Consider the following 16,064-nt stretch of genomic DNA (forward strand, 5'->3'; position numbering starts at 1 on the left):
TCTTTGTGCGGGCAGTCACGTGCCCACGTGTTGTTCGGCACCGGCGCAGGGCCGGCGCGGGCCCGGCACGCGGCGCACGTTGTCCGCTTGTCTCGCTTGTGGCACGCTTGTGCGCGAACAATGCCGCCGGAGAACAGGCGCAGAGAACGAGGGCGGGCGGATATATAGCTTGCGCAATGCGCCTGTGGCCCGTAGCAAACATGACCGAGCCGAACCCCCTGGAGTGTCTCGGCGCCGACACGTTCGCCGCGCCGCTGCCGGCCGAGATCCCGGCCACACCGGAGCTGCTTCTGCAGCAGCCGGTGCACACGCCGTCACCGCCGCCGAAGCCCGCCGAGTCGGCGACGCAGACGGCGGCCATCGCGCAGTACACGCAGCGCGTGCAATTCTACGAGTCGCAGCGCAAGATGTACGCGCAGGACCTGATGCAGATCCGCCAGCGGCAGCAGATGCTGCGCGACGAGCTGGCCGTGCTGGAGGGCGAGCGCGACCGGCTGGCGGTGCAGCGCGACGGGCTGCTGGCGCCGTGCAACCCGGCGCTGGTGCGGACGTACCAGGACCAGCTGATCCAGTGGCTGCGGCACCCCGACAACCGCGCGGCGCGGGACCTGATTGCGTCCAAGCCGTACAAGGAGCGCGAGGCAATCCTGGGCAACATTCTGGCGCGCCAGATGGCGGCCTAGCAGCATATGTACATAAGAATAGCATCTGATGGCACATGAAAGTGGCGCGTGCGGCGGCGTGCGGGAGCGGACAGGGGCGTGCGCGCCGCGCGGCGGCCTGGGCGGCCACGCGGAGGCGGCGGACGGCCGGGAGTGGGCCGGGGTGGGCGCGTGAGCGGTTGGCGGGGGCCACGTGCGTCTTTGTTGTGGGGAGCAGACCCAGCAACCGGGGTCGGCGACGCTGGGACCACCCGCAGGACCCAGCGACGCGGAACCGACGCACAGACCACCGCACGGACCGCGCGCCTGCAGCAGCCGTGCCGCCGGCATCGTCCGCCGCCGCGGCCAGCCGCCGTGGGCGGCCCTCGGCGGCCCGCGGCCGCCGCCCGCGGCCGCCGCCGCTGCCGTTGTTCGCCGTTGTCTCGGCCCTCGGCCCACCGTTGCGCTCGTTCTTCTCGCCTGCCGCTGGCATATAAAGCCACACAAGTCCGCCGTTTTCGTCTCTCTCGTTTTTCCGTGTCCCGTTTGTCTCGTCCTTCTCTGGTCTTGGCATTGTCTTCGGAACCACTCACAACCAACAATGCCGTCTATCCAATCGCCCGGTCCGGCCGGCGCGCAGTTCACAATGACGCCGTGTCCCGATCTGACGGGCACCAAGCCGAGTGGCCTCGCCCTTGTCGACCAGAACTGGATGCCGGCCAGCCCCTACGGCGCCTCGCCCGTCGCCATGCAGGCCTTCCAGTCGACCATGGCCCCGGTGGACCCGGCTGTGCTGGCGAGCCTCGGCCAGAGCATGTTCATGCCCGAGGCGGCCAAGCCCAAGCCAGCCCTGCCGGCGCAGATCCAGGCGCAGATCCAGGCACAGGTCAAGGCCAAGCTTGCGCAAGCGCAGGCGCACGCCCGCGCGCAGGTCCAGGCCCAGGTCCAGGCCCAGACCCAGCTCGACGCCGTCCAGAAGAAGTACAGTCTCTACAACGAGCGGCTACGGCAGCTGCAGGAACAGCACGCCGCCCTTGAGACCAAGATCGCGCACGCACAGCAGCAGGAAAATAACGAGCGTGTGCTGCTACACAAGCTCGAGCGCGTCGACAAGCGCGACGTCGAGGCCGCGCACTCGGACTCGACCGCGGACGACACCGACTCGAGCCGCGACACGGCCGCCGCGTCGTCCAACGCGACGTCTCCAGGCACCGAGCCGCTCAAGCCGCGTGCCGCGCCGTCCCAGGCCGCGCTCGGCCACTACCAGGCCGGCATCATCGCGTGGCTGCAGCAGCCCGAGAACAAGGCCACGCGCGACTTTGTCATGTCGCGGCCGAACTCCGAGCGCGAGGGCATCCTCTACCAGCTCGTGCTCGAGCGCTACGCCAAGGACCAGGCGTGTGCGCGCCCGGCCAAGCGCGCAAGCGTGGCCCCGCCGCCGGCCCAGAAGCGCCAGCGCACGGCCGCGCCGGTGCCGGTCGTCACCACGGAGAGCATCACCGACCAGCTGGGCGACTTCTCGGGCCGGCTGTCGCCGTTCCTGGCGCCCGGCGGGCTGTTCCCGGACGCGCTGGACGCGTTCACGCCGGCAGACAGTCTGCTGACGCAGCCGGCGGTCGACTCGATTGGGATCGCCCTGAGGGACATTGAGCCGCCGAGCGCGTTTTGCGACTTTGACAGCTTCCTGTGCTAGCCTAGACGACTGATACACGATCTCTTGACATCTATCGATATCTACAATCAATACATTGCTGCCAACACCCGCGCTGTGCGCTTTTATTTCTCAGTCCATGTAGCAAGTAGCAAGTGGTCGAGGTGACTGTTACCGGGGGTGCCGGCTGTGACCGGTGTGACCGGCGGCTATGTGTGACCGGCGGCTATGTGTTACCGGCGGCTGTATGTTACCGGCGGCTGTATGCTCGGCGGCTGCATGCTCGGCGGCTGCATGCTCCTGCGGCTATATGCCCGGCGGCTACATGCGTCCACCGCCGCCCTACACCCGTCCAACCCGCCGCACCGTCCGCCGCGGGCCCTCGCCCAGCAGCGCCACCAGCCCCTCCGTCTCGAGCGCGCGCAGCGCCTCGGACACGTCCGCCGGCTCGACCTTGTCCGTCGTCTGCTCGGCAAACCGCCGGACAATGTCCGCGTACCGCGCCTGCGCGCCGCTCGCCGTCATCTCCTCGACGACCGCCAGCAGCTCGCGCTTCAGGTCGCCGCGCAGCCGCCGCTGAGCCGCCGACGTGCCCGTCTGGATCAGGTCCATGTCGATCCGGCCCGTCAGCGGGTCCGTCGCGTAGTCCTTGATCGCCGACCGGATCAGCCGCACGGCCTCGTCCACGTCCACCACCGTCACCTCCGGCGACAGGCGCATCTTGGCGTGCGCCTCGGACAGCCGGATCATGCTCTCCAGCTGACGCGTCGTCGCCGTGATCCGCTTCTCGGCCGCCCGCACGTCCTCGCCCAGCTTGCGCATCTCCACGTACGACTTGACGAGCTGCTCGTGCGCCTCCTCGGTCAGCACCGGCTGCACGTTCTGTTTCGCGTACGAGATGTACGCCGTCAGGAACTCGATCGGCAGCACCTCGGCCGTCGCCGCGTTCTCCGGCGCGTCCTCGAGGTACATGCCCGCCAGGTGCCGCGCCAGCCGCCGGTCCGTCTGCTCGTCGATCTTGTCCAGGATCAGGTACACGAGGTCGAACCGCGACAGCAGCGTCGGCGGCAGGTCGATGTTCTGCGGCACCGGCAGCGACGGGTCGTACTTGGACCCGATCGGGTTTGCCGACGCCAGGATCGACGTGCGCGCGTTCAGCGTCGTGATGATGCCCGCCTTGGCGATCGAGATCGTCTGCTGCTCCATGACTTCGTGCAGCACCGACCGCGTGGAGTCGTTCATCTTGTCGAACTCGTCGATGCAGCACACGCCGCCGTCCGACAGCACAAGCGCGCCCGACTCGAGCACCAGCTGCTTCGTGTCCGGGTCTCGCGTCACGTACGCCGTCAGGCCGACCGCGGACGAGCCCTTGCCGGACGTGTACACGCCCCGCGGCGCGATCTTGTGCACGTACTGCAGCAGCTGCGACTTGGACGTCGACGGGTCGCCGCACAGAAGGACGTTGATGTCGCCCCGGTACCGCGGCGAGCCAGACTTCTCGAACGTCTTGTTGGTGCCGCCAAAGAGCTGCAGCAGAATGCCCTTCTTGGTGTCGTCCATCTCGTAGATGCTGGGCGCCAGCGACCGCGCGAGGATCTCGTAGACGTCCGGCCGGGCCGCCAGCTCGCGGATCCGCGTGATGTCGGTCTCCGACAGACGGCGGATCTCCTCCGAGTCCTCGGCCACGTTGTCGGCAAACTCGTTCTCGACGCCGAGCGTCGACACGTCGATGCCCATGCGCTTGCGGTCTGTTTTCTGGATGTGCACGACGTCCACGTACGTCTTGAACAGACTCTTGATCGTCCGCATTCGCGGGTTCACCCGCACAGGCACCGACCGGAACACGCCCGTGACCTCGATGCGGTCGCCGGCCTTGGCCACGTCCACGAGCTCGTCGTACGCGCACAGCGAGACCGAGTGCGGCGTCTGGCCGTCCGGCACCGAGTCCGGCGTCTCCTGGAGCTTGATGACCTGCCGGTTGGCGAACAGGCACCGGTTGTGGACAAGCTGCATCGAATGCAGCGACTTGCACACCTCGCGCGGACACCGCGTGGGCTCCTGGACGTTGCCGCGGTCGACCTCGACCGAGACGACGTGCTGGCAGACCGAGCAGCGGAAAAAGGCCTCCTTCATGTCGGGAATGATGGGCGTTGTGCGCAGGACCAGGCCCTTGACGCTGACCAATTTGTCGATATCGCCGGGGTTGAGGTCGCGCATGCCCTTCTTCTCGTGCAGGCCGAAGGGGCGGACCTTGTAGGACCGGCGCTCGTGCTCGGCGATCTCGTTTTCGGGCGTGTTGAGGTCGACGAGGAGATCGACGACGCAGTCTCTGATGGTCTGGTCCATGACCGGGACCAGCTCCTGTGGGTACCGCACGAGCTCGTAGTAGAGCGACTTGGTCGGCGGGTACGCGCGCAGGTTCTGCACGTCCAGGTTGAGGTTCGTCAGGCCGAGCGAGATCATCTGGCGGAGCATGTCGCGGTAGACGAGTTCCTCGCCGTCGCCGGACGAAATCCGCTGGCCGTCCAGCACCATGCGGTATTTGCGGCGGAAACCGAGCAGGAACCCGCGGAAGGCCTGCGCGCTGTCGGCGAGGGACACGTTGGTGCCCCACACGACTCGGTAGAGCAGCTGGTCGGCGGCGGCGTCGGGATGGAGCTCCGCGCCGGACCGCAGGTTGGACGACTCGGACGCCGGATCGGCCGAAAACGTGGCCGCGTCGCTGGGCGGGGCGCGGCGCGACGCCAGCGGCGTAGCCGGCGCGGTCGAGTGGATGTCGCCGCGCCGGTACATGCGCCGGGCGCTCGACGGGGTCTCGTACTGTTGTCTGCGGTCAGCCCAGCCGGGGGGGGGCACTTACCGCGACGAGCTCGGCGTCCGGTTCGACGAGTAGTGTGCGGGCGTGCTCGACGACGAGTACTGCATCGGCGACGACGCATCTGCGTCAGCGGGCGCTGGCGACGACGTACCTGAGAATCCACGTGGTGTGCGGGTGGCCGGCGCAGGCGAGCTCGTCGACGGAAAGAAGAGCGGCGACGAGCCGCCGGCGGCGGCCGCGTTGCGGTTGCTCGCGCGCGGCGTCGCCTGCTCGCTGGGACTGGACGGGGCTCCCGGGGACGACATGCGGAGGGATGGACTGGCGATGATGCGACGGTCGTTGGACAACGTCGTGGCGACTGGCGTGGAATTTAGCGGTGGTGAGCCGCACGGCGCGTCGCGTCGCGTCGCTAATGGGATTGCCTATTAGGGAAGGGGCGCGAGCAGCGTGCACGCAGGCGTCAGCCGCACGGCTGGCGGGTCGGGCGGCGACGCCACAGGCGCGCGTGGGGGCCGGCGGGTCGCGGGTCACGGGTCGCGGGTCGCAGGCGACCGCCGCCGGCCGCTCTGCCGCGGGTCGTGCGGTCGCGGGCCGTCAGGCACCAGCCACAGCGGTCTACGCGGCACCTAGTGCCGGGTCACATCGCGGGTCACAAAGTCCATAACGCCATCCAAAGAGTGTAGTGTCTGCCGCAACAGGCGGCACTGCCAGCAGAGCCGCACAGGCCGCGGCTCGTCTCGTCAAAACGCGCGTCGCGCATGCAAAAGAGTGTGTCCTCGTTGAGGCTACTTGAAAAACCAGCTCCGGCGCCAGCCGCGCTCCGGCGAGCCACGGTGCCCGTGCCGGTAGATGGTCAAAATGCTGCGGGTCGGCGCCAGCGGCGTCGTCGTGTCGCTCGCCCGGCGGCCGGGCGGGTCCAGGTCCAGAGCCTTGCCGTCCAGCCGCGAGACCACGTAGGCCGGCCAGTCGGGCCCGTTGGCGCCCGCGCGCAGCTCCTTCATCGCAAACTTCGGCGTGGACGGCGTGCACGGCGCCGACAGCGACGTTGGCGGCGGTGCCGGCGCCAGCGCAGCGGGCGCGGCCGTCACCGGGTCAAATGTCTCAGCCGACTGCGGGCGCGACTTGTCAAAATACGGCCCCGGCATCTCGTCTGGTGTCGACACCTGCGTCACTGACGTCAGGGTGGGGCCGAACTCCCACGACGTCAGGCTGCCCGCCGTCGTACTCGTACTGTCCGAGCTGGCAGTGCTGGTCGTGCTGGACCGCATGCACGCGGTCCGCGGCGGGCGGTCATGCGCTAGCTGCGCGGCTGCATGCAGCCGGCCGATCGGCAGCACATGGTGCGAGCTTATCAGGTCCTCGATCGCGTCGATGTCGCACTCGGCCACGTCAAGCTCGTCGTCATCGTCGGCGGCGGGCTGCGCGGCGAGCACGGCCCGCTGCACGCGCGCGGCGACCACGTCGGCCGCGATCAGCTCGAGCTCGCCCAAGACCTGGGCGTACGAGTCCTCGGACTCGCGCTCGATCCGGCGCGCCGACTTGACCGGCCGCTCGCGCAGTCGGGCCAGGCCTGCTGCGGATGCTGACGGCGCGCGCGGCCGCGGCGGCAGTCGCACCATCGGCGGCGGCGTACGCGCTGGCGCGCTTTCCGGTGTGGTGGGGAGCGCCGGCAGCGGTCGCCATCGGGGGTCGGGTCCGGGGGCTGTGCGAGGGGGCGGGTCGGGTCGGGGGTCGCTTGCGTACGCCGGGTCGGCCGCTCCAGACAGGAGTCCCAGGCTCGTTGCGACCAGCGGGTCGGGTCGCCGCAGCCGCTTGGCAGGGTGCAGGCTGAACACGAGCCCCGGCCGCTGGGTCCGCGCGGTGCTGGCCGCGGACAGGCCGGCCGCCGTGACGGTGGCATCCGCGGTGCAGCTGCTGCCCTGGGGCGTGGCTGGGACGGCCCTCGCGCCGACGGCCGAGTCCGCCGCCGAGTCCATCGGGTCCGCCAGGTCCGCGACCGGGTCCGTGTCCGCGCGCAGGTCCAGGACCCGCGTGTCCGCGTCTGTTGGGCCCAGATCGGCGCGCGCGTCCGTCCACTGCTCCGGGCCGTCGCCGTCGGCGCTCGGCGGGCGCCCCAAAAAGGCAATCTCCAGGCCCAACGGCTTCATGGGCGAGAACGCAGGTAAGACAGGCGCGCCCGGCGGCGGCGTCTGCGCGCGGCCAGTCTCCTGCCAGCTGTCGTCGCCCTGTTCGGCGTCCTCGTACACGCTCTTGAGGCTGTCGGCGCGTCTGACTGCCGGAGGCTGCCACAGGCGCTCGAGTGCGCCCAAAAGCTTCTCGACGCCGTCCGGCCGGCGGTCGGGCGTCTCGCACCGCGTGACTGATGTCTCCATCGATCGGTCTCTCGTTCGCGCAGGGTCGTCAACGGCTGCGCCGGCAGAGTCGTAGCAATTCTGTGTGTCGGGCAGCCCGCGCAAGCATCCGGTGAGTGTTCTGGCCACGCGCAGGGGATCGCGCACGTTAAGTACCGGCGCCCCCCGGGCTGCGCGACCCGTTGTGGCCGGCAGCCTGCTGGCCTGTTTGTTCGCATGATAGTCGAGTGTCCGAAGGTCGGTAGTTCAACTAACCAGATGTGGCATGTTGGAGCAATACGTTAATTTCAGCCACGGATAATGGTTGTCAATAAGCCACACGTAGCTGGCGGTATGCGCTGTGACTCTGGCGACCGGGATAGGGCGAATGAAACCCTGCGCGTACGGTCGGTTGAGGGGAAGGCGCAACACGTGAGCATCCCCGAGTGGAGGCGGCCGGCGCGACCGGGCCGGCGTAGAGCTCGGCACGGGCGCGCGCGTACTCGTTTGCGAGTACCGAGGGTACCGGTGGGTACGCGGTCGGGGTAGCTTCGCCGACAGGGAGCCAAGGCAACGGTTCCGGCTAGACAGGCGCTGATCGCGCGTGTGTTGGGAAGCTGTGCGCTTGTGCCTGCATGTTCCCGCGGAGGCCGGCGCTACGCCGGGGGGGCCGGCGGCGGCGCCGTTCCCGAGCGGTCGACCTGAGACATTGCGAGTAGCGGGCGCTGTGACTAGGGCGACAATAGGAGCGCGGTCCCTGAGCTAGCGGCCGCTGTGACTTGTTACCGAGGGGCTAGTAGGTTTTCGGCGCGGGATGCGGCTGTGGCGCGGTGTCAGCCGCACGCGGTGCGGCGCGGGCCGGCCCGGCTGCGCCCGCCGCGCGGAGCGCTGGCCCGGGCGCGCACGCGCACGTGATGTGCGTGCGCGTCGAACGCCGCGCGAACGCGCTGCGGGCCGTTCCGGCAGGCGTTCTCGAGCAGGCCGCGCCCAACGGCCGGCCCGGCCCGCGCCCACCGCCGGCCAGATTCCACCCGCGCGCGGTCGGATTCTCGACCGACCCGGCCGCCGTCCTCGGCGCGGCTATATATACGTCCCCGCGCCGGTCTTTGTCTGCCGCTGTCATGCAACGTCCATAGAAGCAGAGTATATTTTTTTTTTTTGGATTTCACGAACCGAAGCCCGAGCGACGTGAGCACACGACCCGGGTACATCTGCGCGCGTAACGAGAGCGCGCCGAACCACGACACCATGTCCACGAGCTACATGATGGCCGGCTACCTGCCGACGCCGCCGCCGTCGCCGCCGGTCCAGCGCGGTACCGACAGCCAGCGCACGTCGCCGTCGGAAGAGCCGTACTTCAACCGGCGGCCGGTCTCGGCCGACACGTTTTTTGTCGAGCTCAAGACGATCTACCCCGACCGGTACTACTTCACCCGGCTGACCATCCTCGAGAAGATGAAGGCCGCCGAGGAGGAGGGCCGCAAGCTGAGCTGGCAGTTCAACCAGGAGGTCTACGACGCCCTGGTCGAGGAGTACAACAAGAACGACAAGCTCTCGGTGACGATCGACCCGTACCGCGAGGGCAAGAAGAGCAAGTACGGCGAGAGCCACACCAAGCGGCCGTGCAACAACTTTGTGCTCTACCGCACGTACATGTGCAAGATGTTCAAGAAGCGCGCGGCCGAGCTCAACAAGCAGAACACGACCGTCAACCACCGGTTCATCTCGGCCGTGGTCGCCGGCCTGTGGGCCACTGAGGACGAGTCCGTCAAGAACAGCTTCTCGGTGCTGCAGAAGATCGAGAAGACCAAGCACTCGGACGCGTTTGAGGGCTACAAGTACATTCCCAAGACGGCCCAGTACCGCAAGAAGAAGTCGCCGGCGTAGGCCGGCCGGCCCGGCCGGCCCGGCCCGACCAATACCCCACGCCCGCCACCCATACCCGTGCCCCACGTCGCGCCGCCCCGCGCCGCCCCGCGCCGCCCCTCCCGCCCTGTTTTGGTTGATTTTTGACTGGGAATATGCTTATCCCGCCCGTCCACGACGTACATACTTACGCGCCCCTGATGTATCTTTTGTCTATCCATTTACGCCCTGCTACGCCTCCCGCTGCCGGCCGCGCGGCCACCCCTGGCCGTCCGTGCCGGTCGGCTCGGCCGGCCCGCGTGCGTCTGTCGCGCGCTGTTCTGTAGCTACCTCGCTTAGCTCAAATAGGTTTCGCACCTGCCGTGCCTAGGAATAAGCTTATTGGTACGAGCCCTAACCCGCAGTACGCGGTAGCCCCTTCAAGTTAGGAGCGGGATCGTGCAGCCGGCGTTTGAGCGCGGCTGGGAGCCAGGGGCAGCGCGCAGCGCTTTAAATCGCCGCAGCCGCGGCGCCGAGCCGAGCGGGCCCGGCCCGCCGCCGCTCGGCTCGGCGGACGCGCTCGGACCTGGCGGTGTCTCAAGTTTAAAAATAGACTCGACCGGTCGGTTCTACAATGCCCAAAACGGCCGGGCAAATAGTCGGGCGCGCACGGCGCTCGGCGTAGCGGCCGTAGAATCGGGGTGATGTGCCTGCAGAAACAGGCGAACGTTCGCTTAGATCGAAATAGACTTGGGCGTGCACGGCGATTTTCCGGAAACCGCACCGGCCCAAGCGCGCACGCAGACGAAACTCGGCCAGACGGCCCTGGCTCTAACGTCCAGGGTTCACGGCCTCCTGGCGCATTTCGAACCTAACCACCAGACCGGCGTTACCAAAACAACGTGTGCGCGCGCGGGGCGGCATATATAAGGCACGCGCGGACAAACAAGCGGTGGGGCCGACCAAGCTCTGACAAAGAACGCCGCGCCCGGTCTTTCTCGCGCACACCGGCACCGCCGTTCCCCGATCTCTTTCTTGTTCCTGTCGCGCTGCCGCGAACAACAACGGCTCCCCACAGCCGCTACATAAGCCCGCTCGCTCGGCTCGTTCTTCGGACAAGCAAGCGCAGACAATGTCCGACAGCCTGGACCTCGACAAGCAGGCCGCGCGCGGCGCAATGCCGGCCGGCCTGTCGCTGATCGACGCCAGCAACCGCGCGGCGGCCGGCGCGGGCGCACTGGGCCAGGAGGACCTCGCACAGGCGTTCGCGACGCCGTTCCCGATCGACTCGCGCCACATCAGCCAGCTCAATTTCAGCGAGATCATCGCCGCGATCTCGGGCGAGGACGAGCAGCTGGCCGGCGCCGGCGGGCCCATGCTCGGCGCCGGCGCCGACGGCTCGGCCCTGCTCGCCGACCCGCACGCGCTCAAGGAGTTCCACCAGCAGTAAGTAGCGCGCCGGCCGGACTGACGCCAGCGCGAGCCACATGGGCGTGCCCGGCATGAGCCTGACAACCTCGCTCGGCATGAGCCTGCCGTCCATCCACAAGCTGCCGACGCCGCCAATGACGCCCCGCGGCCACCGCGACCTCGGCCACTCGCCCCCCCGCACCTTCCACCACGCCGCCCACGAGGGCAAGCCCAAGACCAAGGCCTCCGGCGGCCGGCACTCGCGCGTCGACCGCGCGATCCTGCTCCCGCGCGAGGACGTGGCCAAGCTGGGGCCGTACCCGCACCACATGGCCACGCTCGGCCCGGAGATGCAGATCCTCTTCCGGCGGATCGAGAACCCGTCCGAGCACTGGACGTACCGCGAGCTGCAGAAGTCGATCCAGCTCCCGCCCGAGAACGATCCGTACATGCACCTCGTCCAGGTCTACGACATCGAGCTCACGCCGTACCGGCCCGGCGAGGACGCCGTCGTGGTCAACTTCCTGCGCGGCAAGGGCATCAGCGAAGGCACCATCGCCGCCATAAAGGACGGCGCGTCCGGCAAGATCGTGCCCCATCTGGACATCACCATCAGCGCGCTGCTTCACATGATCCAGCGGAACGGCGAGGAGCGCGTCAAGCGGCCGCTGAACCCGTACATGCTCTTCCGCAAGGGCCTCGTCGACTTTATGGTGAAGCGCTCGGTCGAGATGGCCGCCGAGGTCAACCACCGTCACGTGTCGACCATCTCCAAGGTCCTCTGGGCCCGCGAGTCCGAGACCATCAAGATCATGTTCAAGCAGCTCTTTGTCGAGGACCGAGAGCTGCACCGGCTTGTCCACCCCACGTATCGCTACGCGCCGCGCCGCGCCAACCGCAAGAAGCTGTAGACCGCCGCACGGCGGCAAGCCGCCGCATTCATGGACACACCGCACGACGCCGGCGGCCGCGGCGCGCGGCCGAGCCCGGCAGCCTCTGGCAGACGTTTGTACTATTTTCTACAGTAATATACATATACCTGACCGCGACGGCCGGCGAGTGTACGATATAACAAATAGTTATATTATGCATCGTGATCTAGCGTGCAAACAGTGAACCTATGCGCCTCTATCAGGACAAACAAAAATACAAACGAAAAGGGGGGCGTAAAAACCAAGTAGTGTACAATGCAACCGCTTTTGGGGGGGGGGTGCCCGGCCGTAGCCGGGACGTCGCCGGCTTTTAGACGGCGAGCTGCGCCGCGCGCTCAAGGTTGAGCTTCTGCAGCACGCTCTCGAAGCCGGCACGGCCGAGCGCCGCGTTCTGACGGAACCGCTCGAGCGACCAGTCCTCGATTTTGTTGCAGACCTTCTGGAACGACGCAAAGGCCTCGATGGTGGCCTCCTGGTGGAACAGCGTCCGGGTGGCGGACTCGGGCTTGTACTGAACCGTCTCCTGAACCCGCAGCAGATTGTTCATCGTCAGGTTGACCGACCGCATCGTGAGCGTGTGGTTCTTGAGGTCGACCTCCGAGACCTCGCGCACGTACGACACGTTCTTGGCGCCGATGAGCGCGGTAATCCACGTCGGAATGTTCTGGCGGCAGGTTATAAGACGCTCGGTCATCAGGACCTGCGTCGCCGGGTTGATTTCGCGGCGGAGGACGTCGACAGCGACGACGTGCGTCGACAGCTCGTTTGGGTACTTCTTCCAGTTGGCCGCCGTAAGCCGGTCCCAGGGATGGTCAAAGTGGCAGTCCGACGTGAAGACCTTCATGATGTCTGATGGGCCTCAGGCTCTGGCCACAGGCTGTTTGTTGGGGATGTCTGCTCGCTGCGCCGACTAGCTCAGCAAGTTGAGCGGCCGTGCGTAAAAATATATAGGCGTCCGCGGAGAAACGGACTTTGGCGGAATTTATAATTAAACCCTCTCAATTATGCACGTCACTTTGCCTGGAACGTGTCCACTCTGGGGATGACGTCGGGCAAGACAAAGGAATTCGAGACTGAGAAAGGATGCGAGGAAAGCAATACACAGCCGAACGAGAGCCTGTGCACACGATATATATGAAGGACGAAAAAAATTTGATAGATGCGTTGTGGTACTGAGCGGTTGCCTAAAGGGTCGATACGAATTTTTTTGAGATGCTATTCGCCGTCGCCTCCCAAAAGGCTAGTTCCTTTTAGGAAAATAGGAACGTGCTCGGCCGCGCGGGTCACGGCGGGTCCGGACCCGCCGTGACCCGGCCGCCCGCCCGTGGCCGGGCCCGCGCCGCGGCCGCGCCGCGCACGGGCATGGCGGTGCTGGCGGCTGGGTGGCAGGCCTGCAAGCGGCCGCGCTGCGGCCGGCGGCGGCCGCGCGGCGGCCGGCCCGCGCGATAGAGCCCGGCGGCTGCGGGCCGGCGTGAGCGCGGCGGCGGCCGCCCTGCAGGAGCAGCGACGGCCGTGATTGGCGCGCGCCGAGCCGCACCCCGTGCGGCGCCCGCGTGCCAGCGTGCACGCGGGCACCCGCTGGCCGTGCGGCCGCCGCGGTACGAGGCGTGCGCCCGCGCCCAGCCCGCGGCTGCGGGCGGCCGGAGTAGACCCGCCAGTGCGGCGCTGGATTGGGCTAGCCGGCGGTGCCATCTGGCGCGCACACGAACGCCGGCCACGGCGACTGGGCTGTCGGGCCGGTGGCGCATAGCCGTGTGCCCCGGTCCCTGGGCCCGGGTCCGGACCCGCGGACCCGGGTCCGCTCGTGACTACGCCACTCCCGAGAGTTCCCGGGTGGCAAGCACGTGATGCTGTGCCGAGGTGCCGCGGCCGCGCCGCACCGCGTGCGGCTCACAACTGCATTACTAACGCTTCATCCGCCGCGCCCACTCCTCGACCGCCTGCATGCCCTGCGCGATCGCCGCCTGCCGCATGGCCGCCACATCGTCGGGCCGGCCCGGCTCTGGTTGCGCGCGTTCGGTGGCTGCGGTGGCGACTGCAGTGTCTGCACCCTGATCGCCAGGCACCGTCTCGGCTTCTGCCGGATCGCCCGACACCGCCACACCTTGCGTAGACTCATCTGCATGTGACTCTGCGGTCCCAACTGGCACCCCAGCTGGCGCAGCTGGCGCCTCCACGGCTGCAGACGCGGTGTCCGCCGCCTCGGCCGGCTGTATCGCCGGCGCTTCCTGCACCCCGAAGATGCCGGGATACATGCGCTCGTTCTCGGCCTTGAGCTGCTCGTAGAGGCTACTGCGGTCGGCGGGGTCGGCCTCGCAGCGACTGGGCTGATCCGCGCGGCCGTCTGTGCGGCCGTCCGTCCGACGGTCGGCCTCGCGGCGATCGCGTCGCGGCGGCGCTTCTGCCCGCGGCAGTACGCCCTCGGAGATCGTGGCCGCCGAGACCTTGCGCAGAACCGACCGCGACGGCCGCGCGGCCATCATGAACGAGCCCACGCGCGACCGCGGCTTGTCGGTGTCGGCAACGACGTCGTCTGCGGGCGGCACTCGCTGGCTGGACGAGTTGCTGCGGATGCTCAGGTTGCTGAGCGACTTGCGCACGACCTGTTCGCGCTCAAACAGCGCCGACCGCTTCTTTTGGACGACCGCGGGGCCGGCCTGCACGTGGCTGGGCGGGTGTCCGAGCGCATAGCCGGGCTGGGCCGCTTCCTTGCGGCTGTTGGACACCATCCGCCGAAACGACATCACTGACGACGTCCGCGGCACCGGCTTGGACGGCGACACCGGCCGCGCGTCGGCGGGCGTGGTCGAGTCGCGCGCCCGCGTCTGTGTGTGCAGCCGGAACGGCGTGGCCACGGTCGGCGCCTTTTTGGGCATGACCTTCTTCTTCAAACTGCTGAAGCTGGGCGGCCGCGGCCGCGAGTCCGACTTGCGCGACGCGCTCGATCCAGCCGAGGCCACTGATCCGGCCGAGGCTGTGCTGGCGCGCGACGCGGTCGAGACCGTGCGCATGTGTGTGGCCGGCGTGGTCGGCTTGGCCGACGGCCGGGCGGTTGCCGAGACAGATCGGTCGGTAGGTCGGACGGGCGTGGCCGACGGCCTGTCGGCAGGCCGGACAGGCGTGCCCGTCGGCCTGTCGGGCCGCTCGAGCGGCCGCGGCGTGTTTAGAGCGGCAGATCGCGGCCGTGGCCGCCGCAGATCGGTGGACAGCGGTCGGCCGGCCGGCCGGCCAGCCGGCTGATTCACCGACTTGCTGGCTGGCTGGCTGGCCGAGTGGCCAGCCGAGGGGCGCGTCGATCCCGGCGGTGCACCTGCGGACGCCGGTGGGCGCTGCTGTGTGCGGTGGCGGTTGCTCCGAGCGTCTGAGGGCGCCGTTCCGGGCGCCGTTGCCGTCGCTGGCGCCGCCACCGGCGCTGCCACCGCGGCCGCTGCCGTCGCCGCCGGAGCCTTTGCCATCTCCGCCGGCTGGCCCCCCGCCGGATCCGCCGGCTGGCCCTGCTGCAGCACGCTCGCCAGCACCGGCGAGTACGTCACCTTCTTCTCGGTCTTCTCCGGCGGCCCCAGGTCCGGCAGGCCGCGCGGGCTTGCCAGCGGGCTCGCCGTCCGATCCAGCGGTGGAATCGCGATCGGCGCGACCTGCGGCCGGCCCACCGGCCGACGGGGCTTCTTGGCCGACCACACGATGGCGCGCTCAAACGAGTCACTGCTCTCGTAGCCGTCCTTGCGCGTCTCTGGCGACGCCGGCACGTTCTCTGGGCGCGCCTCGAGCAGGCTGCTGAGCCGGCGCGGTGGGCGCTCGGCCAGGTGCTCGGCCGGAGCGTTCTCCTTGTTTTCCCGGCCGGTCTTGGACTTGTTGCGGGTGTGTCGCTCGAGGCCTGTGGTCAGCGGTGCGGCGGCGGCACGTACCCTTGGACAGCATGTCGACGACGTCGCGGTCGATCTCCTGCCGTCTGGCAGACGCGCGCGTCACAGGCATCGTGCTCGGCCGGTTCGCTGCGACGAGCTGGAATATATACCCCGCTGGCAGATGGCCTGGGTCGCGCAGCAGCTGCGTAAACAAACGAGAAAAACAGCGCGGCGCTAGATGGATCGCGCGCCAGGCTTCGGTGCCGCGGTGGCTAACAAAAGCGGGCAAGGGCCAATTCTCGCCAATGTCGGTCTCTAAACCGTTCTGGCACGGTCCCCGTCCGGTGCAGACGGCGGTGGCTCAGCCACGGAGGCGTTCTAGGCTCCTTTACCGGTCGTCCCCTGCGCGGAGGCTAGCGCGTGCGGCCGGCTGTTTACGTGCGGCCGCATCGGGGTCAGGGGACAACGGCGCGACGCGACGCGGCGGTCACGTGCGGTCACGTGCGGTCACGTGCCCGGCCGCCGCCCGGGCAGCGATCTGCCGTTGCCCTGGCAACCGGAAGCCGCCGGCCGTCCTCCGCGGCAAAATTTT

The 16,064-nt window shown here is 68.4% G+C and overlaps 8 protein-coding genes across 8 annotated transcripts; 4 read left to right on the forward strand and 4 right to left on the reverse strand.

Annotated features, from left to right (window-relative positions):
- Positions 1 to 14: 14 nt before the first annotated feature.
- On the forward strand, positions 15 to 683 carry V1510DRAFT_432591 (uncharacterized protein; the record flags this gene model as incomplete). The annotated part of the gene is made up of 1 exon (XM_066935507.1): positions 15 to 683. A coding segment is annotated over one exon (669 nt), but the record flags the coding sequence as incomplete, so codon positions are not given.
- A 376-nt stretch (positions 684 to 1,059) lies between these two features.
- Positions 1,060 to 2,334, forward strand: V1510DRAFT_432593 (uncharacterized protein; the record flags this gene model as incomplete). Its single annotated transcript, XM_066935508.1, has 1 exon — positions 1,060 to 2,334. A coding segment is annotated over one exon (1,275 nt), but the record flags the coding sequence as incomplete, so codon positions are not given.
- On the reverse strand, positions 2,326 to 5,496 carry V1510DRAFT_408837 (MCM2/3/5 family-domain-containing protein). The gene is made up of 3 exons (XM_066932478.1): positions 5,262 to 5,496; positions 5,153 to 5,231; positions 2,326 to 5,119 (listed from the first exon to the last, which is right to left on the reverse strand). Exons 1-3 carry the CDS (start codon positions 5,413 to 5,415, stop codon positions 2,635 to 2,637), a joined length of 2,718 nt encoding a protein of 905 aa, XP_066791651.1. The 5' UTR covers positions 5,416 to 5,496; the 3' UTR covers positions 2,326 to 2,634.
- A 256-nt stretch (positions 5,497 to 5,752) lies between these two features.
- Positions 5,753 to 7,840, reverse strand: V1510DRAFT_408839 (uncharacterized protein). Its single transcript, XM_066932479.1, has one exon. It carries the CDS (start codon positions 7,480 to 7,482, stop codon positions 5,896 to 5,898), a length of 1,587 nt encoding a protein of 528 aa, XP_066791652.1. The 5' UTR covers positions 7,483 to 7,840; the 3' UTR covers positions 5,753 to 5,895.
- Positions 7,841 to 8,399: 559 nt separating this feature from the next.
- On the forward strand, positions 8,400 to 9,401 carry V1510DRAFT_408841 (uncharacterized protein). Its single transcript, XM_066932480.1, has one exon. The coding sequence runs from the start codon at positions 8,689 to 8,691 to the stop codon at positions 9,325 to 9,327; it is 639 nt and encodes a 212-aa protein (XP_066791653.1). The 5' UTR covers positions 8,400 to 8,688; the 3' UTR covers positions 9,328 to 9,401.
- A 1,301-nt stretch (positions 9,402 to 10,702) lies between these two features.
- On the forward strand, positions 10,703 to 11,810 carry V1510DRAFT_408845 (uncharacterized protein). Its single transcript, XM_066932481.1, has 2 exons — positions 10,703 to 10,731; positions 10,763 to 11,810. Exon 2 carries the CDS (start codon positions 10,773 to 10,775, stop codon positions 11,604 to 11,606), a length of 834 nt encoding a protein of 277 aa, XP_066791654.1. The 5' UTR covers positions 10,703 to 10,731; positions 10,763 to 10,772; the 3' UTR covers positions 11,607 to 11,810.
- V1510DRAFT_408846 (PRELI-like family-domain-containing protein) lies at positions 11,758 to 12,768 on the reverse strand. The gene has a single exon (XM_066932482.1). The coding sequence runs from the start codon at positions 12,469 to 12,471 to the stop codon at positions 11,938 to 11,940; it is 534 nt and encodes a 177-aa protein (XP_066791655.1). The 5' UTR covers positions 12,472 to 12,768; the 3' UTR covers positions 11,758 to 11,937.
- Positions 12,769 to 13,531: 763 nt separating this feature from the next.
- On the reverse strand, positions 13,532 to 15,602 carry V1510DRAFT_400483 (uncharacterized protein; the record flags this gene model as incomplete). Its single annotated transcript, XM_066931957.1, has 4 exons — positions 13,532 to 13,591; positions 13,862 to 14,659; positions 15,080 to 15,501; positions 15,533 to 15,602. 4 exons carry the CDS (start codon positions 15,600 to 15,602, stop codon positions 13,532 to 13,534), a joined length of 1,350 nt encoding a protein of 449 aa, XP_066791656.1.
- Positions 15,603 to 16,064: the final 462 nt, after the last annotated feature.

The sequence above is a fragment of the Dipodascopsis tothii genome, assembly GCF_038497935.1.
Source record: "Dipodascopsis tothii strain CBS 759.85 unplaced genomic scaffold V1510scaffold_1, whole genome shotgun sequence".
Taxonomy (NCBI): Eukaryota; Fungi; Ascomycota; class Lipomycetes; order Lipomycetales; family Lipomycetaceae; genus Neoaidaea; species Neoaidaea tothii.